Below are 14,458 nucleotides of genomic sequence, written 5' to 3'. Positions count from 1 at the left end.
CAGTCACCCATCCTCACCGTCCTCCACCTGTAGTCACCACATCCTCCACCCGCCGTCACCCCACCCCTGACCTGCAGTCTCACCATTCTCCACATGACATCTCTAAACTGCAAACCACAGCATATTCTCCCTCGCTGAAGTTTCTTTGGCTCTATCCTGGCACACAGGTACCCACTTTTACAGAAACAAACTACTAAACATGCAGTCATGCTAAAGCTGCTAAGAGGAAAAGGAACCAAGAAAGCTGTACTCAAGAGGGTGACATCGATAAGCAGGAGGCCACAGAAGACCCATTGTGGGAGGAGTCGGGCAAAATGCAGGAACTGTGCATGCAAAGGTCCTGAGGCAAGAAGGGGATTGAGTGCCCAGGTGTAAAGGGGAGGCAGGTGTTATTCTATGAGGTGTGGCCACCAGGAGGCCTAGGAGATAAAGTCAGAGTGTGCACGTGGCAAAGCCTATGCTTTGTGAGTGGTGCCTGCACATAATTAGCAACCAGGACTTGCCATTCTTATTAGGACAGCCCTGCTGATGTGAGCAGGGTTCTGTTTATTTCCTGCTAACGGGAGGAAGGCTGCCTGGTTCATGGGGAAAGCCACACGCCAGATCAAAGGCTCCTTTGTGACTCAAAACAGTTCCATTTTCAGCGGCTTATGAGGATCAGACACTTGGCTCAAAAAAGCTTCAAAACTCATTACAAAAAAAAGAGAACTGCACCTTCCCTCACAAGGCAGAAACTCCAGGAAACTAAATGAAGAGAATGTTCTGGGGGCTGAGCCTAACGCTTCTGTGACCTGGGAGAGAAACAGCTCTCCAGAATAAGCCCTCTGCTACTTAAGGCAAAGCTCCCACAGCCATTCCACGAGAGGCCTGGGAGGCTGACGGCTACTCTTGGTTGTCAACTGGTCTAAAACTCAAAGGGCTGGGCACACCTGTGAGCCATTTTCTTCTTAAATCATTTGAAGTGGCTGGATCTGGAGGCAGGAAGACACACCTATCCTCGGGGCCATACCTTCTGCTGACACATGAGCACATGGACGAAGGGCGTGCTCTATGGGAGGACATGCTCACTGCCTGCATGCCCTCACTCTCACTGCGAGTCCATTCCTTCGCTGGCATCAGAGCCTCCTTCTTCAAGAATTTTGTCATATACAGAAGCCCAGCTCAGACATCCAGCCACATGGACCTTCCACTGGCAGGCCGCCATTACTGTTCTAGCTGGACCATAGCTTACAAGTCATTCTGATAAATCCTCCCTCTCTGGAATATATATATTTGTTCATTTATTCATTCTATAAGTTCTGTTCCTCTAGAGAAACCTGAACAGGTAGGTGTTTACCTCTTAAAGAATGTGCACTTGACCCTGAGCCATCTCTCAGCCCCAAAGAATGCTCACTAAAGAACATGATCTTGGGTTTGCCGAGATGCCTGTGGCTGTGGGCAGAAATGCCTCAGGAGTATGAGGACCTGAGTCAGTCCCCAGGACTCAAGTAAAAAATCCTGGTATGGTGGCATGCGCTCATAATCCCAGAGGCAGAGACAGGCAGATCCTGGGGTTCTCAGTGGCCAGTCAGCCAGCCTGATTGATGAGTCTCAGGTCATCAAGAGACCTTGTCTCAACCAAGGTGGGTAGTGCCTGGGCAATGATACCCAAGGTTAACCTCTAGTGTCCGTGGGTTTGTACACATGCACACACACACAAAGAGCACAATGCAGGGCCTAATGTCCCTCTATGCAGAGAAGTGCAAACCTAGCCTCTGTTTACATGAGGTCTATGCAAGCCTCCAGGTGTGCATGAGCTTCTCAGAAGTTACTGCAAGAGGTGGGGCTCCTCAACTGGGTGGGCTGACTGGCAGGCACGTAGTAAGTGTTCACAACGACATTAGGGGGGTTGTGCTGGAGGTGGGGTAGACACAGCACACAAAGGGAGGAGGCAAGGTTTGGTTTCCCGGAATAAAGGAGTCCAAGCTGCTACTTCCACAAGGAGACAAGACATGTCTTCATAAAGCAATGCGAAGACAAAGAGCAACACCTGCGACAAACAGATCCCAGAACCAGGAGGAAGGCCTTGCCAGCAGCAGCAGCAGCAGCAGCAACAACAACAAAAACCATGGGCTTACGAGGCTCACAAACAAAGAAAAGGACAATTTAACAGCTAATGTCACCCAGTCCTCAGGAATCCAGAGAGGGCCCAGTGCTGGCAAAACAGAAATGAAACAGGCGCTGCTGAGAGATCAGGATCTGCCTCCAGCCACTGACGTGAACAAGTGAGGCTACCTTGGGGATCAGTTTGGCAAGAGTCCAACAACAGAATGAAGACATGACTGTCTCATCATGCCCAAGGCCTACCTAGGGACACTGAGTCCAAGTAGCCATGAGGTGTTGGTGGGCACAGGATGCCTCTGTTTACAGTAGCTAAGCAGGCATGGTGGTGCATACCTATAACCCCAGCAATCAGGAAGCTGAGGCAGGGGGGTTATGGGTTCAAGGATAATGTGGAATAGAATATAGTGAGGCACTATCACACCCCCCCCCAAAAAAACTGGAACATTGTTTAAATGACTAAGTCTCAGAAGAATACCAGAGGGGAAGGATACATAAAGAGTGGCATCATTTATGCAGTCATAAAGAGAGACACTTTTATAATCCCACCATAAAAGCAAGATGGCAGGGACCAGAGGAGCCAACAGCTCCATGCTGCTCCCCTCTGGGACAGGGGCTGCTGTGAGAAGTCAGCTGTATTTATGATGTTTAATTTCTAAACATTAACATTCATTCCATCTGGACAGCGATATGTGCTTATTCATTACAGCTTTCTGTGTACTCTGGGGACTATCAGAAAATTTGCAATTTTTTTTTTTGAGGAGCTTAGAAGTAGATAGGACAAAATGGTTGTTGATTCTAGGTAGTTGGAAAGATGGGTGGTTTTCTTATTCCATGAGTTCCTTCCTTTTCCCGTCTTTAAAGAAACATATTAGCAGGTATGGTGGCTCACGCCTGTAATCCCAGTGCTGGGCAGGCATGTGCCAGAAAAATCACAGTCCCACACCACCCTGGGCTACAGAGAAAAACCCTAGTTCAAAAACTAAAAATGAAAAAAGGAGATCAACACACTATATGACTAGCAATTCTATCTCTGAGTTCAGACCCCAGAAAACAGAAGAGATGGTAGACGGTTAAACGCAGCATGATTTATAATTAGCCAATGCCATCTGAGCTCTAGAATCAGAAAAGATACTTAAACTGTTGTGTCTTCACAGTGTGGAATACTCTACAGCACTGAAGGGGAACCAGCAGGTATCCCACACAGTGTGGAATACTCTACAGCACTGAAGGGGAACCAGCAGGTATCCCACACAGTGTGGAATACTCTACAGCACTGAAGGGGAACCAGCAGGTATCCCACACAGCAGAGAGGGAGTCTGACTACGGTGGTGTGGAGAGAGAAAGTTAGAGAATTCCAAGCTGCGAATTCCTCTATGTCATTAGAAATCAGGACCAGGACTGTGATGCTCCTGGTGCTGGGGCCTATCTTGGCCTAGTGCAGCTTGCAGGGGTGCTGCGGTGTGTTCACTGTGGGGAGATCATGTTGGAAGCTGCACCCCAGTTTAAAATAACAACAGAGCCTGAAATGGCCACACTTGGCATCTAGATGCTCAAGAACCATGCAGGGTACCCAGGCTACAGAGTGAGGCCGGGCCAGGCTACACCACACAGAAAGGAAGCTCTGCCTCAGAGACAAATCCACAGAAGCCATTCCTCAGCAAGGTCAGGGGAGTAAAGGACAAAAGGAGTGACGCCCCACACAGAGGCCCAGCAGTGACTGGCCTTGTACTGGTAAATCACCTACAGGGCGACACTAGCACTGCAGGGGACAGCATGGCCACAAAGGGTGCACTGTCATACCATAGTGTATGTCAGGAAGCAGAGCATCACCAGGCGTAGGGCCAGAATCAGGTGTCACGACTACCCCCCCCCCCGCCCCTGCCCCAGGAACCTACCTCTCCTAAAGGTTCCACAACCTTCCAAAACAGCAGCAGCAACTGGGGGCCAAGTGCTCAAACACATGAGTGCGGCTCCCTCTGGGGGGGCGTGAGCTACGCAGGGCGCAGTATGTAACAGCCAGCCGCACGCATGCTCACAAGGACCTGAGCTGTCCGCATGCTGCCATGCAGCCAGCTGACACAGCCGCTGTGTGACTTGCCCAACGTTACAGGGTGGGAAGGACCTGAAGGAGGCCTACACTCTCTGCCCCTAGGTCTCATTGCTTCTGAAGGAGTCCTGGGCTACAGGGAAAAAGAACGATCGAGTCCCCAGAAAGCTGGGGCAGTGAAAACAATGAAGATGCTGGGGTTTCAGAGACACTGGAAATACACATGTTTCCCCCGGATGCCAAAGACTGTGGTACCCAGCCCTGCATGCACATGGGAGCACTGGAGGGGAAGGTGGCAATTATTCTCAATTACTCAAGAAGAGAGTGAGAGCCCAGAAGGACTCTTCTCTGGTGCCATTTTAATCAGCTGTCCAAAAACACATGCAAGCCTAGCAGACGGAACGCAGGTTAAGTATATTCTGAAGGCCTTTCAAGCTGGAGGGGGAGATTAAATAATGATACACAAGCAATCCAGCAGCCTAGAGACACTGTGGACGAGACCAAATGCCCGGCAGAGAGTCAAGTGTCAATTAGGAAAGCAGCAGGCTTGGCATAAAAACAGCCTCTCCAGCTCTCACAGACGGGGCTGAAGTGGGGAGAGGCAGTTGTGACCCGCTAATTGGGAAGGCTGCCCCCAAATGTTACAGAGCTCCTCTCTGTCGTGGTTTGGGTTTGGTGAGAAAGGGTCTTTCTATAACCCCCGCTGGGTAGCTAAGGCTGACCTCAAACTCTAGCCCCTCCAGACTCAGCCTTCGGAATGCTGGGACCACATGCTGAGGAGGTTGAACACTCTAGCATCAGCTTTCCAATGTCTGGAGGACAGTGGGCAGGGCAGGTGGTACCACATGGGAACCAACCATCTCTTTCAGTGGCCGCTATCTGTGCACCTATGGCAGCACCTGTAAATCAAATGAAAGAAGAAGCCAGAGAAAGGAAGCCGATGAACAAATGGTCACCACATACGACCTCTAGTGCTTGGGACGTGTCACAGGTCCCTTCACTCTCCGTGCTTGCTCTGACTACAAAAGCCAACATCTGCTGTCCACGGTGTCACAAGACAAAGAGAACTGTACATCGGGCTGCTGGTGTGGCACATGGGAGAGAAAGCCACGAGATCAGACAAGGCTTCCTGGAGGTGTTGCCGGCCAGAATATGCGACAGCCAGAGCAGCCTTGAGTTCAGCCTCTCTGTGCCGCAGGCAGCAGACATGGGATGAATGGCACACGCATTTCTAGTTCTTTATAAATGACTGTATTTTATCTGTTTATGAATCTGTTTGAAAAGTCTCTCCTCAAAGCCCCAATTCCCTCACTTCAGGGCCGAGCTCACGTGTGTCTGTCCTGAGGTGGCTTTCCTGGCAAAATGACTCTGTCTACTAGAAAGTCCCTTCAGTGCCATTTACTGATTCAGGAAAAACCCGGGCTCCACTCTGGCCTCATTCAGGACAAAGTACCCGGCTTGCTGCAGGGCGCACGGGTAGAGCGGCTTCTGGCTTTCTTTGGACACTGCTCCTCTTACTCCCCAGTCTCTCTTTGGGAGACTAACCATTTCAGATGTTGGGGGTCTCACACCACATCTCTCCACTCCACTCAGGTCTTCATCACCTTTGTGTCGTGTGCACAGGGGGAGCCCCCAGGTACTGCAGCCCCACACAGACACCTGAGGGCCACAGTTCTAGAGGCCAGTGTTGAGTGAAGAGGGAGACTGGTACAGAGGCTGTGGAAGAGGGAGCCTGCTCCTGCCTCTCTGTCATCCATGTGCCCCTGGGCCTTAGCAGGATGCTCACTGGTCCTGAGCATATATACATGTATGCTTATATATATATGCATATATACACATATATGCTTCCTGGCATATATACATTTCATATAAGGCTCTCAGGGAGTGCACAATGAGAAAATTAATAGAAAGTCATGGCTATATGTAACAAGCTTGGCATGGGATACCAGGGTTCAGGGTGCTGGCTGGGCCACCTGTGCCAGGCTTGTCCCATGCATAGGCCCAGAGTCTCAATGTCACCAGCAAGGAGCAGAACTAACGTCCTCTTGCCCCACCTTCTGCCTTGCTTCACACCTCTTTTTATTTTTATTTTTTTAACCTGCTGGAGCCAGGCGCTGAACACTACCAGATGTTCCCCTAAGCACTTTAGAAATGCCACCACTTTCGCACGTCACAAAAACAACACTAGAAGTGCTACGGCTGTCCCTGGATATTGGAGAAAATGGGCACAGAGAGGGCAGACATCTAGGAAAACCAAAGTCTTCCTTCCCCTGGCTTCTTCCGGCTCTTCTCCCCCACCCCCACGTTCCCCACCCCCACTCCTTGACTCGCAGGGTCTAGCACGCGCATGTAAAACAGAAGGAACTAACAGGTGGCTTGTCTCCCCTGTGCTTCTGATGTCCAGGAAGGTTTACACAGGCCTGAGGACGGACTGTGAGGAAGGTGCGTCAGCTCCACACATGGCCCCCAAGTGGGAATGGGAATGGGGTGCTAGGAGCATGTGAAAGGCCCAGCAGGAAGGAGAAGCCCTCTTAGCTGATTTCCCCAGTTGCCTGATTCCCACAGCACCAAGACTCACAGACTCAACACGAAGGTCACCAGCTAGGCAGGGCTGACCCATGCCTGCTCAGCTGCCCTCCGGGCTGCAGTGACACGCTGTACTTCTGCACAGCATGTGGTTTTGTACTGAAGACTAGGGCCCCACAGACTATCTGCTGGGCTGGACATGAGCCTTGATGCTGTAAAGGAGAGATGGCCTTGGTCAAATCACTTCACCTATGCCTGTTCCCCCCAGTGTAAAGACAGAAAATAGAAACGTCTACTACAGGCCAGAAGAGGAGGTATGCAGTAGGCAGGAGGCCCCCCCCCCCCCCCCCCCGCATGCAACACTTAACCCTGCCCAGTGCCCACGGCCTGTGAGTGGGTGGCTTGGCAAGAAAGGGCAAGCTGAACGAAGGACCCTGCTGAGAGAGGAATCCCACATCCACCCCCACGCCCCCATCCCCTCACCCCTACACAGAGGAGAGTGTCCCCCTGCTTCGGTTGGCAGATGTATCCACATGAGAAGCAAATATGGGGGTGCGGGCACATGCCAAGGAGTGCAGGTGCCTCCAGAGGTCTGAGTGGGCAGCATGATGGACTCTGCCCGGAGCTTGCAGCAGAAACACTGCTCTCACCATACCATGACTGTTCCTTAAAGGTCATTCGCTGCTTTTGACCATTGGGACGCTTTCTCCTGTGTTGTACCTTGCTTTTCTCAGGCTGCCCTATGGAGCCTGGGCTGGGCTCTCACTCTTGCTCCTCCCTGTGGCCCTTTATTATTACACTCATCTTGAGCTCCCAGCACCCAGCACAACATCCCATAATCTGGACACACCCAGTACAAGGATGTATTCTTTATCCTCCCTTGAAAGGCTACCAGTTCCACTTTCCTGCTTCCCTCTTTGGGCCCAGGAGCAGCCTGGGGGTTGATTTCAGCAGGGGAACAGACGCATCTCAACAGGCACCGTTCTCTTCCTGTGTGTTTTTACTGAGCATCTGAAGGAATAATTCCTCAAACAAGTTGAAAGGGACTTACCTTGGCTCAGTGCCAAGTGAGCGTTCAGCAGGCCTATGATTCTCCACTCCTACCTACTCACCAAGCAGTAACAGGACCAGTACCAAGTCCTGCCCAAGCCCGGAGCCTGCAGAGGTACTCAGGTGGTCGGTGGCCACATGTGGCCTAGTGTGCCTGACCTCTAGCACATCTTGTACAACACACCCAGAACAAAGAGGGGGAGAGCCACCTTCAGCCGACCAGCAAGTTTTCTGCTGTTAGAACTCAGTTGAGGAATTCCTGCTGGGACCCACTGCCTCACAGTCACCATAGTCACTGTCACCAGTGACAGCCAGCACTGTGGGGGAAGTACACAGACGCTCGAGGGGCGCATAAACCAGACTACGCAGGCTATTCCCTGAAGGGTGCTCATGCCAGTCAACTCAGGAGTGAGTCAGTTAACAGCCAAGGCGCATAGTGACTGGGTGTTCATGACTCAGTCACCCCCAAAATGTCATGTATGGATTCTCCTTCATGGTCCAAACAGACAAGTGAGTCACCTTTGAAATACACTGATGAAAGAAAAGATCCCAACATGGTGACTTTTCTGGAAAATCTATATTCAAACTTTCTAGAAATTTTGTCATCAGGACACCAAAGCAGATTCTAAGCTCCAGGGCCCACACAAAATCCACAAAAGCTTGGCCTTTAACAGAGTTCGTCAAAGGCCCTGGTGGGTACTGACAGTTCTATACTCCAACTCAGTCCTTGGAAATGGAAGAAATTGCCCAAATCCATCTTGGTGTTTAGTCAAAGTGGACTGAAGAGAAACTGTGTGTGTCTCACCCTCATGTAAGGTCAAGATCACTGTGGAGAAATGAAAAGGCGCCTGTCAGGGTGAGGCTGTGGCTAGCGGCTGGAGGTCCACTGTGTCTCCCTTCCCCACCTGGGTCTGTGGGCCAGTCTTTTTCTTGCTTACTTGTGCATAAATGAACTTGAGGATGAAAGACACCACCTGGCATAGCCTGGCTTAGGGTAAACCAGACCAGCTGGGCAGCCCACTGCATTGGCAGGGGAGGTATTTCCCCTGCATGCAGAGACCAGGTAATCTACTGCAGATGGAGGCACCCCCTGCATGCAGAGACCAGGTGATCTACTGCAGATGGAGGCGCCCCCTGCATGCAGAGACCAGGTGATCTACTGCAGATGGAGGCGCCCCCTGCATGCAGAGACCAGGTGATCTACTGCAGATGGAGGCGCCCCCTGCATGCAGAGACCAGGGTGATCTACTGCAGATGGAGGCGCCCCCTGCATGCAGAGACCAGGGTGATCTACTGCAGATGGAGGCGCCCCCTGCATGCAGAGACCAGGGTGATCTACTGCAGATGGAGGCGCCCTCTGTATGCAGAGACCAGGGTGATCTACTGCAGATGGAGGCGCCCTCTGTATGCAGAGACCAGGGTGATCTACTGCAGATGGAGGCGCCCTCTGCATGCAGAGACCAGGTGATCTACTGCAGATGGAGGCGCCCCCTGCATGCAGAGACCAGGTGATCTACTGCAGATGGAGGCACCCCCTGCATGCAGAGACCAGGTGATCTACTGCAGATGGAGGCGTCCCCTGCATGCAGAGACCAGGTGATCTACTGCAGATGGAGGCGCCCCCTGCATGCAGAGACCAGGTGATCTACTGCAGATGGAGGCGTCCTCTGTATGCAGAGACCAGGTGATCTACTGCACATGGAGGTGTCCCCTGTATGCAGAGACCAGGTGATCTACTGCAGATGGAGGCGTCCTCTGTATGCAGAGACCAGGTGATCTACTGCAGATGGAGGTGTCCCCTGCATGCAGAGACCAGGTGATCTACTGCAGATGGAGGCGTCCCCTGCATGCAGAGACCAGGTGATCTACTGTAGATGGAGATGTCTCTTGCATGGGGGCCCACTGTGAAGAGGAGCCACACCCAATCTCCACTCCACACAGCAAAGACAGGGTTGCCATCTGCTCTTTCTAGATGACTGAACCCCAGAAGGCCTCACTCCTCCGTCCTGAGCCTCCATTTGGTGAACCTGGCTCATGGGACTGGCACTCTTGGTAGACGTGCCTCCGTGGAGGCTTACAAAACGAGGAGGGGTGGTGGAGGAAGCAAGGGGTGAAGGAGGAGCTGCGTCAGCCTCCTCCGAGAATGTGCTCAGTGGTATAAGGTGTGTGGTAGGTTGAGTCAGTTCCTAGAACCTTAGGTGGCAAATGGCCTTGGCAGATATGATTGATGTGAGGACCTTGAGTTGAGAGACCACTGCAGCTTTTCTGGATGGCTCCATTGTCATCACAGCAAGAGGAGGGGTCCGAGTCAGGGAAGACATGAGGATATCAGAGTAAAGCGGCTACGGCCTTTATAATGAGGAGCAAGAGCTGAGAGAGCAGCCATTCTGCAGGCAGCCCACACTGGGAACCAGCCCTGTGGGCGGGCCCCTGTCGATACTAGGTCCTCAAAGGGTCCCGAGCTGCCACATCTGACTGGCTGTTTAATACCCTGTGGCTGTGAAATGCCTCTTCCCATCTGATTCTGAATGGCCCCAGATGGCTGTGATCTAGAACCATCCATGGAGTTAGACCTTTGGTGCCCAGCTTTACTCTAGGTGACTAAACCCAGGGCAGGACAGGAGTGCCGTCATGGGCTGTGGGCACAGTAGTTCCCAAGCCCCACAGCAGGGCAAAGCGCAGACAAGGAAGGAGAAACGGTCCCTCTCACTATTAGGAGGGTATACATGAGGCCACCTGTAGTGACAGCTGACTGAGCAGCTGCACACCGGGTCCACACTTGGGTCTGCCTTCTTCAGTCTCAGCTGGCCTCTGCAGGGTGACTAAACAGTAATGTGCTTTCAATAGCGGTCACCACACCTTCATGACAGATGTAGCCATAACAAACCTCTCTGAGAAAGTCTGGTCTCTTTATGCATGTGAATAACTATCATGATAGCAGTGAAGGAAACTAGGGGAAAATATCAGACCAGAACAGCACACCAAGTATGACCAACCCAGACGCCAACTTATTCTGTGGTGTGTGTGTGTGTGTATGTGTGTGTGTGTATGTGGGTGTGTGCGCGCATGTGTGTATAAGCTGATGTATAAGCTCTCACTGACCAGGAGCGAGGCAATAAGCTGTCTCCCTAGTGCTGGGGTTACAGGTATGTGTCATGTTTCTACGTAGGTGCTGGAAAGTTGAACTTAGGTCCTCATGCTTGTACAGCAAACACTGTTATGACTGAGTCAGCTCTCCAGAACCCCCAAAACATTTATTATATATTTGTGTGTGTGTGTGTGCATGCACATATGCACACACACACACATGAAAGCCAGAAAACCTCCTCCACCTTACTATGAGTTCCAGAACTAAACTCAGTGTGACAGGATTGCACAGCAAGCACTTTTACCCACTGGACCCTCTTACTGGCCTGTTTTAAAAATACTATTTAAAGCCCACAGCCGAGCCTGCATCCTGCATCCAAACTGATGCATTCGCAAAGCGCAGGTGACACTGAGTGTTCCCTACTGGAAGGGAAGCCAAGCACACCGGCTCTCTGCTGCTTCCTAGCAAGTTGTTCTGGTGAAATAGGGGAGGCGTAGCCATAGGAAGGCTGGCCTTGCCTCAGGTGGTGCTCATGGGTGGCTACTCTCTCCTCTGTTTCCCCTAACATGGCAGCTTCTCTGTGGCAAGCACAGTCTTCAAGGACAGACAAAAGCAGCAGCGGTGATCTGGCCCCGGGTGCATACCTTGTTTCCGATGGCCTTTTTGGGTGGGAAGCTGTAGGCCCTGACCTGCGGGAAGGCGCTCTGCAGCTGGTGGTGCAGCCCCCGGAACTCTGTGTACCTCCGGTACACGTTCCACTCGTCATCCTTTATCCGAATGTAGACCTGCCAATGAGGAAGAGAGGAAGACAGGCTGAGTCCGAGCTCCTAGTGTCAGCCCCACAAGGGCAGGTGCTGCGTCACTCTGTCCACACACCGCTGGGCACTGAGCACCTGGCACAGGACGGTGGCCCCGATGGCAGCTCACCAGTGTGGAGTGACAGCATAGACGCATCTCCCTGTTCACATGTGAGCTGCCTCTGCAAGTCCCACGGACCTGGGGTCACACTGATCGGCACACACGCTGATTTGAGGCAAAGGGGAGGGAGTGTTCTAGATTGCCAAAGGCCTTGGCGGAACAGGAGGTCAGCCCAGGGGGTATAAGTACATGTGGGGACATGACTTTATTTCAGTCAAGTTGGGGCCCAGCCCAGAGCCTGCTCAAGAGCCTGTTGTGGTTTATGGGTTCAGCACCTTCCAGGCAAGGAAATCTGAGAAATGGGAGGCTTTCTTTTCCTTTTGAGAAAGGTCTCCTTATGCATACTTGGTTGCCCTGGAACTTGCTACATAGAGCAGGCTAGCTTCCTCCTGCTCTGCCTGCTGAGTGCTAGTACTGAAGGTGTGTGCCACTGCTCCCAGCTGATGTCTTAAAAAGAACCACAGGGAGGGGGGGCAAGTCTCTGAGAAATGGCTACTGTACCTCACATAAAGCAAGGGTCCTCCATCCTCAACACCTCTCACAGGCCAATGGAGCCCAACCTCTCTACAGGGAGTGAAAGTCTGATGGCATTCTCCATGGTGTACATTTTGAAGTACATTATGTACTCTTTTTACTTGGGGGAAGCAAGAGTGTGCTTCCTACACCCCTGCTCTCCCTGGGCCTTCTACAAGGATGCTCGGCTTCTGTCCTGCCTGCCCTGAGGGCAACCACACTCAGTTCTACAGGCCCTGTGCTTCCACTCAGGACCCATCTGCTTCTCCAGTGTAGGCCTCAGACTTGAGCCGCAGGCCCAGGTTTGCATCCTCACGTTCTGTAAACACGCCCTGACCCTGAAGCCAGGCCCTACCCTGTGAGTCTAATCCCCTTCTCCTATGCTACTGATTCACCTTCAAGAGTAATGACAACAGCAAAGCATCCTTGATGCCATTGGGCCGCATGTCCCATTGCCTGCAAGTTGCCAGTTGCCTCCAAGTGTTCTCCTTTCTAGAAAAGCCCCTGGCTTCACCTTTGCACTTACATTTCTCCCTCAGATCTAAGGATCTAATCTGATAGAATTGAATGCCGTCACCCACCCACCCCATCACTAACAGCCAATCCCCAACAACCTGCTTGGCATCTGACCCTGGGAAACCCGAGGTGCAAACGATTCACTCATGAATTCTACACCACAGAACTGAGAGTGCACATGTTAAGAACTGTTAGGGTCATTCGTTCATTCATTCAGTTAATCAATTAATTAACTTGCTTGTTTCCAAGGGGTCCCCCTTTAAATTAAGTTTAACTGGCCCCAGTTTCCTCAGCTTGAGCCATGCAGACAAGAATTCCCTGGAGGGATGAGAAGCCAAGCAGTCCTACACAACCAGGCTCCTTCCAAACAAGGAAGAAAGCCACACCCCTCCTCGGCCCAGCAGAAGGAAATGAAACAGGAGGGTGCGGCTGGGTCAGCATCAGGCCTGCTCTCCACTGCAGGAAGAGGAAGTGCCGATCTTGAGATCCCTTTGCAGAAAGGCCTGCGCAGCACACAGAGGCAAAGGGAAGTTGGGGGCTTGGGGCCTGGGCCACAGTCTAGAACATGCGCTTGCATGGTCTGGGCCTCGAGGAGAGGCTCTGCGGCTGTCACCAAGTGAACAAACAGCAGACACTGGCAAAGATGGGGACAGGGAGGAGCCTTACTCGTTCCTAGTGAGGACAAACTGTTACAGCCACTATGGAAGTCAGTGTGCAGGCCCCTCAGAAGCTCAGCTAGGATGGTGTATGACCCAGCTGAGGACACTATTACCACAGCCAACTTAGGGGATCAGCCTGGATGTCCTCCAGCAGTTGAATGGATGAAGAAATCATCAGCTATAAGGATGAAGTTATTTAGCTGTAAGGACCAAAGTCAAGCCATTTGTGGACATATGGATTGAACTGGAGATCGTCACGTTAAATGACTCAGGAAGAAAAACCCTGTGTGCTTCCCCTCACATAGGCATCCAGACAGACAGACAGACAGACAGACAGACAGACACACACACACACACACACACACACACACACACGGAACTATGAAAACTGGGGGCCCAGATGGGAAGTGGGGGGAAGGACAACAGAGGGTGACAGGCAGGTAAATGCTACCTAAGTGTGCGTCACATGTCTATAATAAGGTCAGGGTGGATCCTGCTATTCTGAACAGTGAAGACATGCTAACTTTAAAAGGGTCTTAAGAGTGCACATGGCTCCTCATGCCTCTCACTTGTCAGTATTATTCATCTGCAATGCTACGCATATTCCCCTGTATATCTTCTTTCTCCCCCAACCCCTTTTCCTTTTCTTTTAGTTTTTAGAGACAGGGTTTCTCTGTGTAGCCTTGGCTGTCCTGGACTTGCTTTGTAGACCAGGCTGGCCTCAAACTCCTAGAGATCCACCCGCCTTTGTGTCCCGAGTGCTGGGATGAAAGGCGTGCACCACCACACTCTTCTTTCTTGAACTCCATATAAGTGGAGGTTATATTACCCACCATGTCTGGTCCTTCACAGATAATGTTTGCAAGATGCAACCACACTGCTATATGCCCTCTCACTAGTGCCTTGACATGGCTGCATAATATTCCACTGTGGTAACATGCCACCAGTATTTACCTGCTCTGCAGGGATTGGCATATACGGAATTTCTAGTTTGATGCTCTTATTTATACCTGTCTCCTTTGGGTACACAGATCTAAA

General features: G+C 51.6%; 1 protein-coding gene across 6 annotated transcripts in view; it reads right to left on the bottom strand.

Moving 5' to 3' along the window:
- The window catches only part of SNX29 (sorting nexin 29), a 401,127-nt gene that overhangs the window by 31,673 nt on the left and 354,996 nt on the right, over nucleotides 1-14,458 (bottom strand). For all 6 annotated transcript variants that reach the window (XM_084763168.1, XM_084763169.1, XM_084763172.1 and 3 more), the window contains one exon: nucleotides 11,459-11,599. In XM_084763168.1, the coding sequence (XP_084619294.1) occupies nucleotides 11,459-11,599 (141 nt within the window). The remainder of the gene's footprint in view (nucleotides 1-11,458; nucleotides 11,600-14,458) is intronic.

The sequence above is a fragment of the Acomys minous genome (genome assembly GCF_964271855.1).
Source record: "Acomys minous genome assembly, chromosome: 16".
In the NCBI taxonomy this organism is placed as follows: Eukaryota; Metazoa; Chordata; class Mammalia; order Rodentia; family Muridae; genus Acomys; species Acomys minous.
The sequence above is the reverse complement of the archived record's forward strand: the minus strand, read 5'-3'. Positions and strand labels throughout refer to the sequence as shown.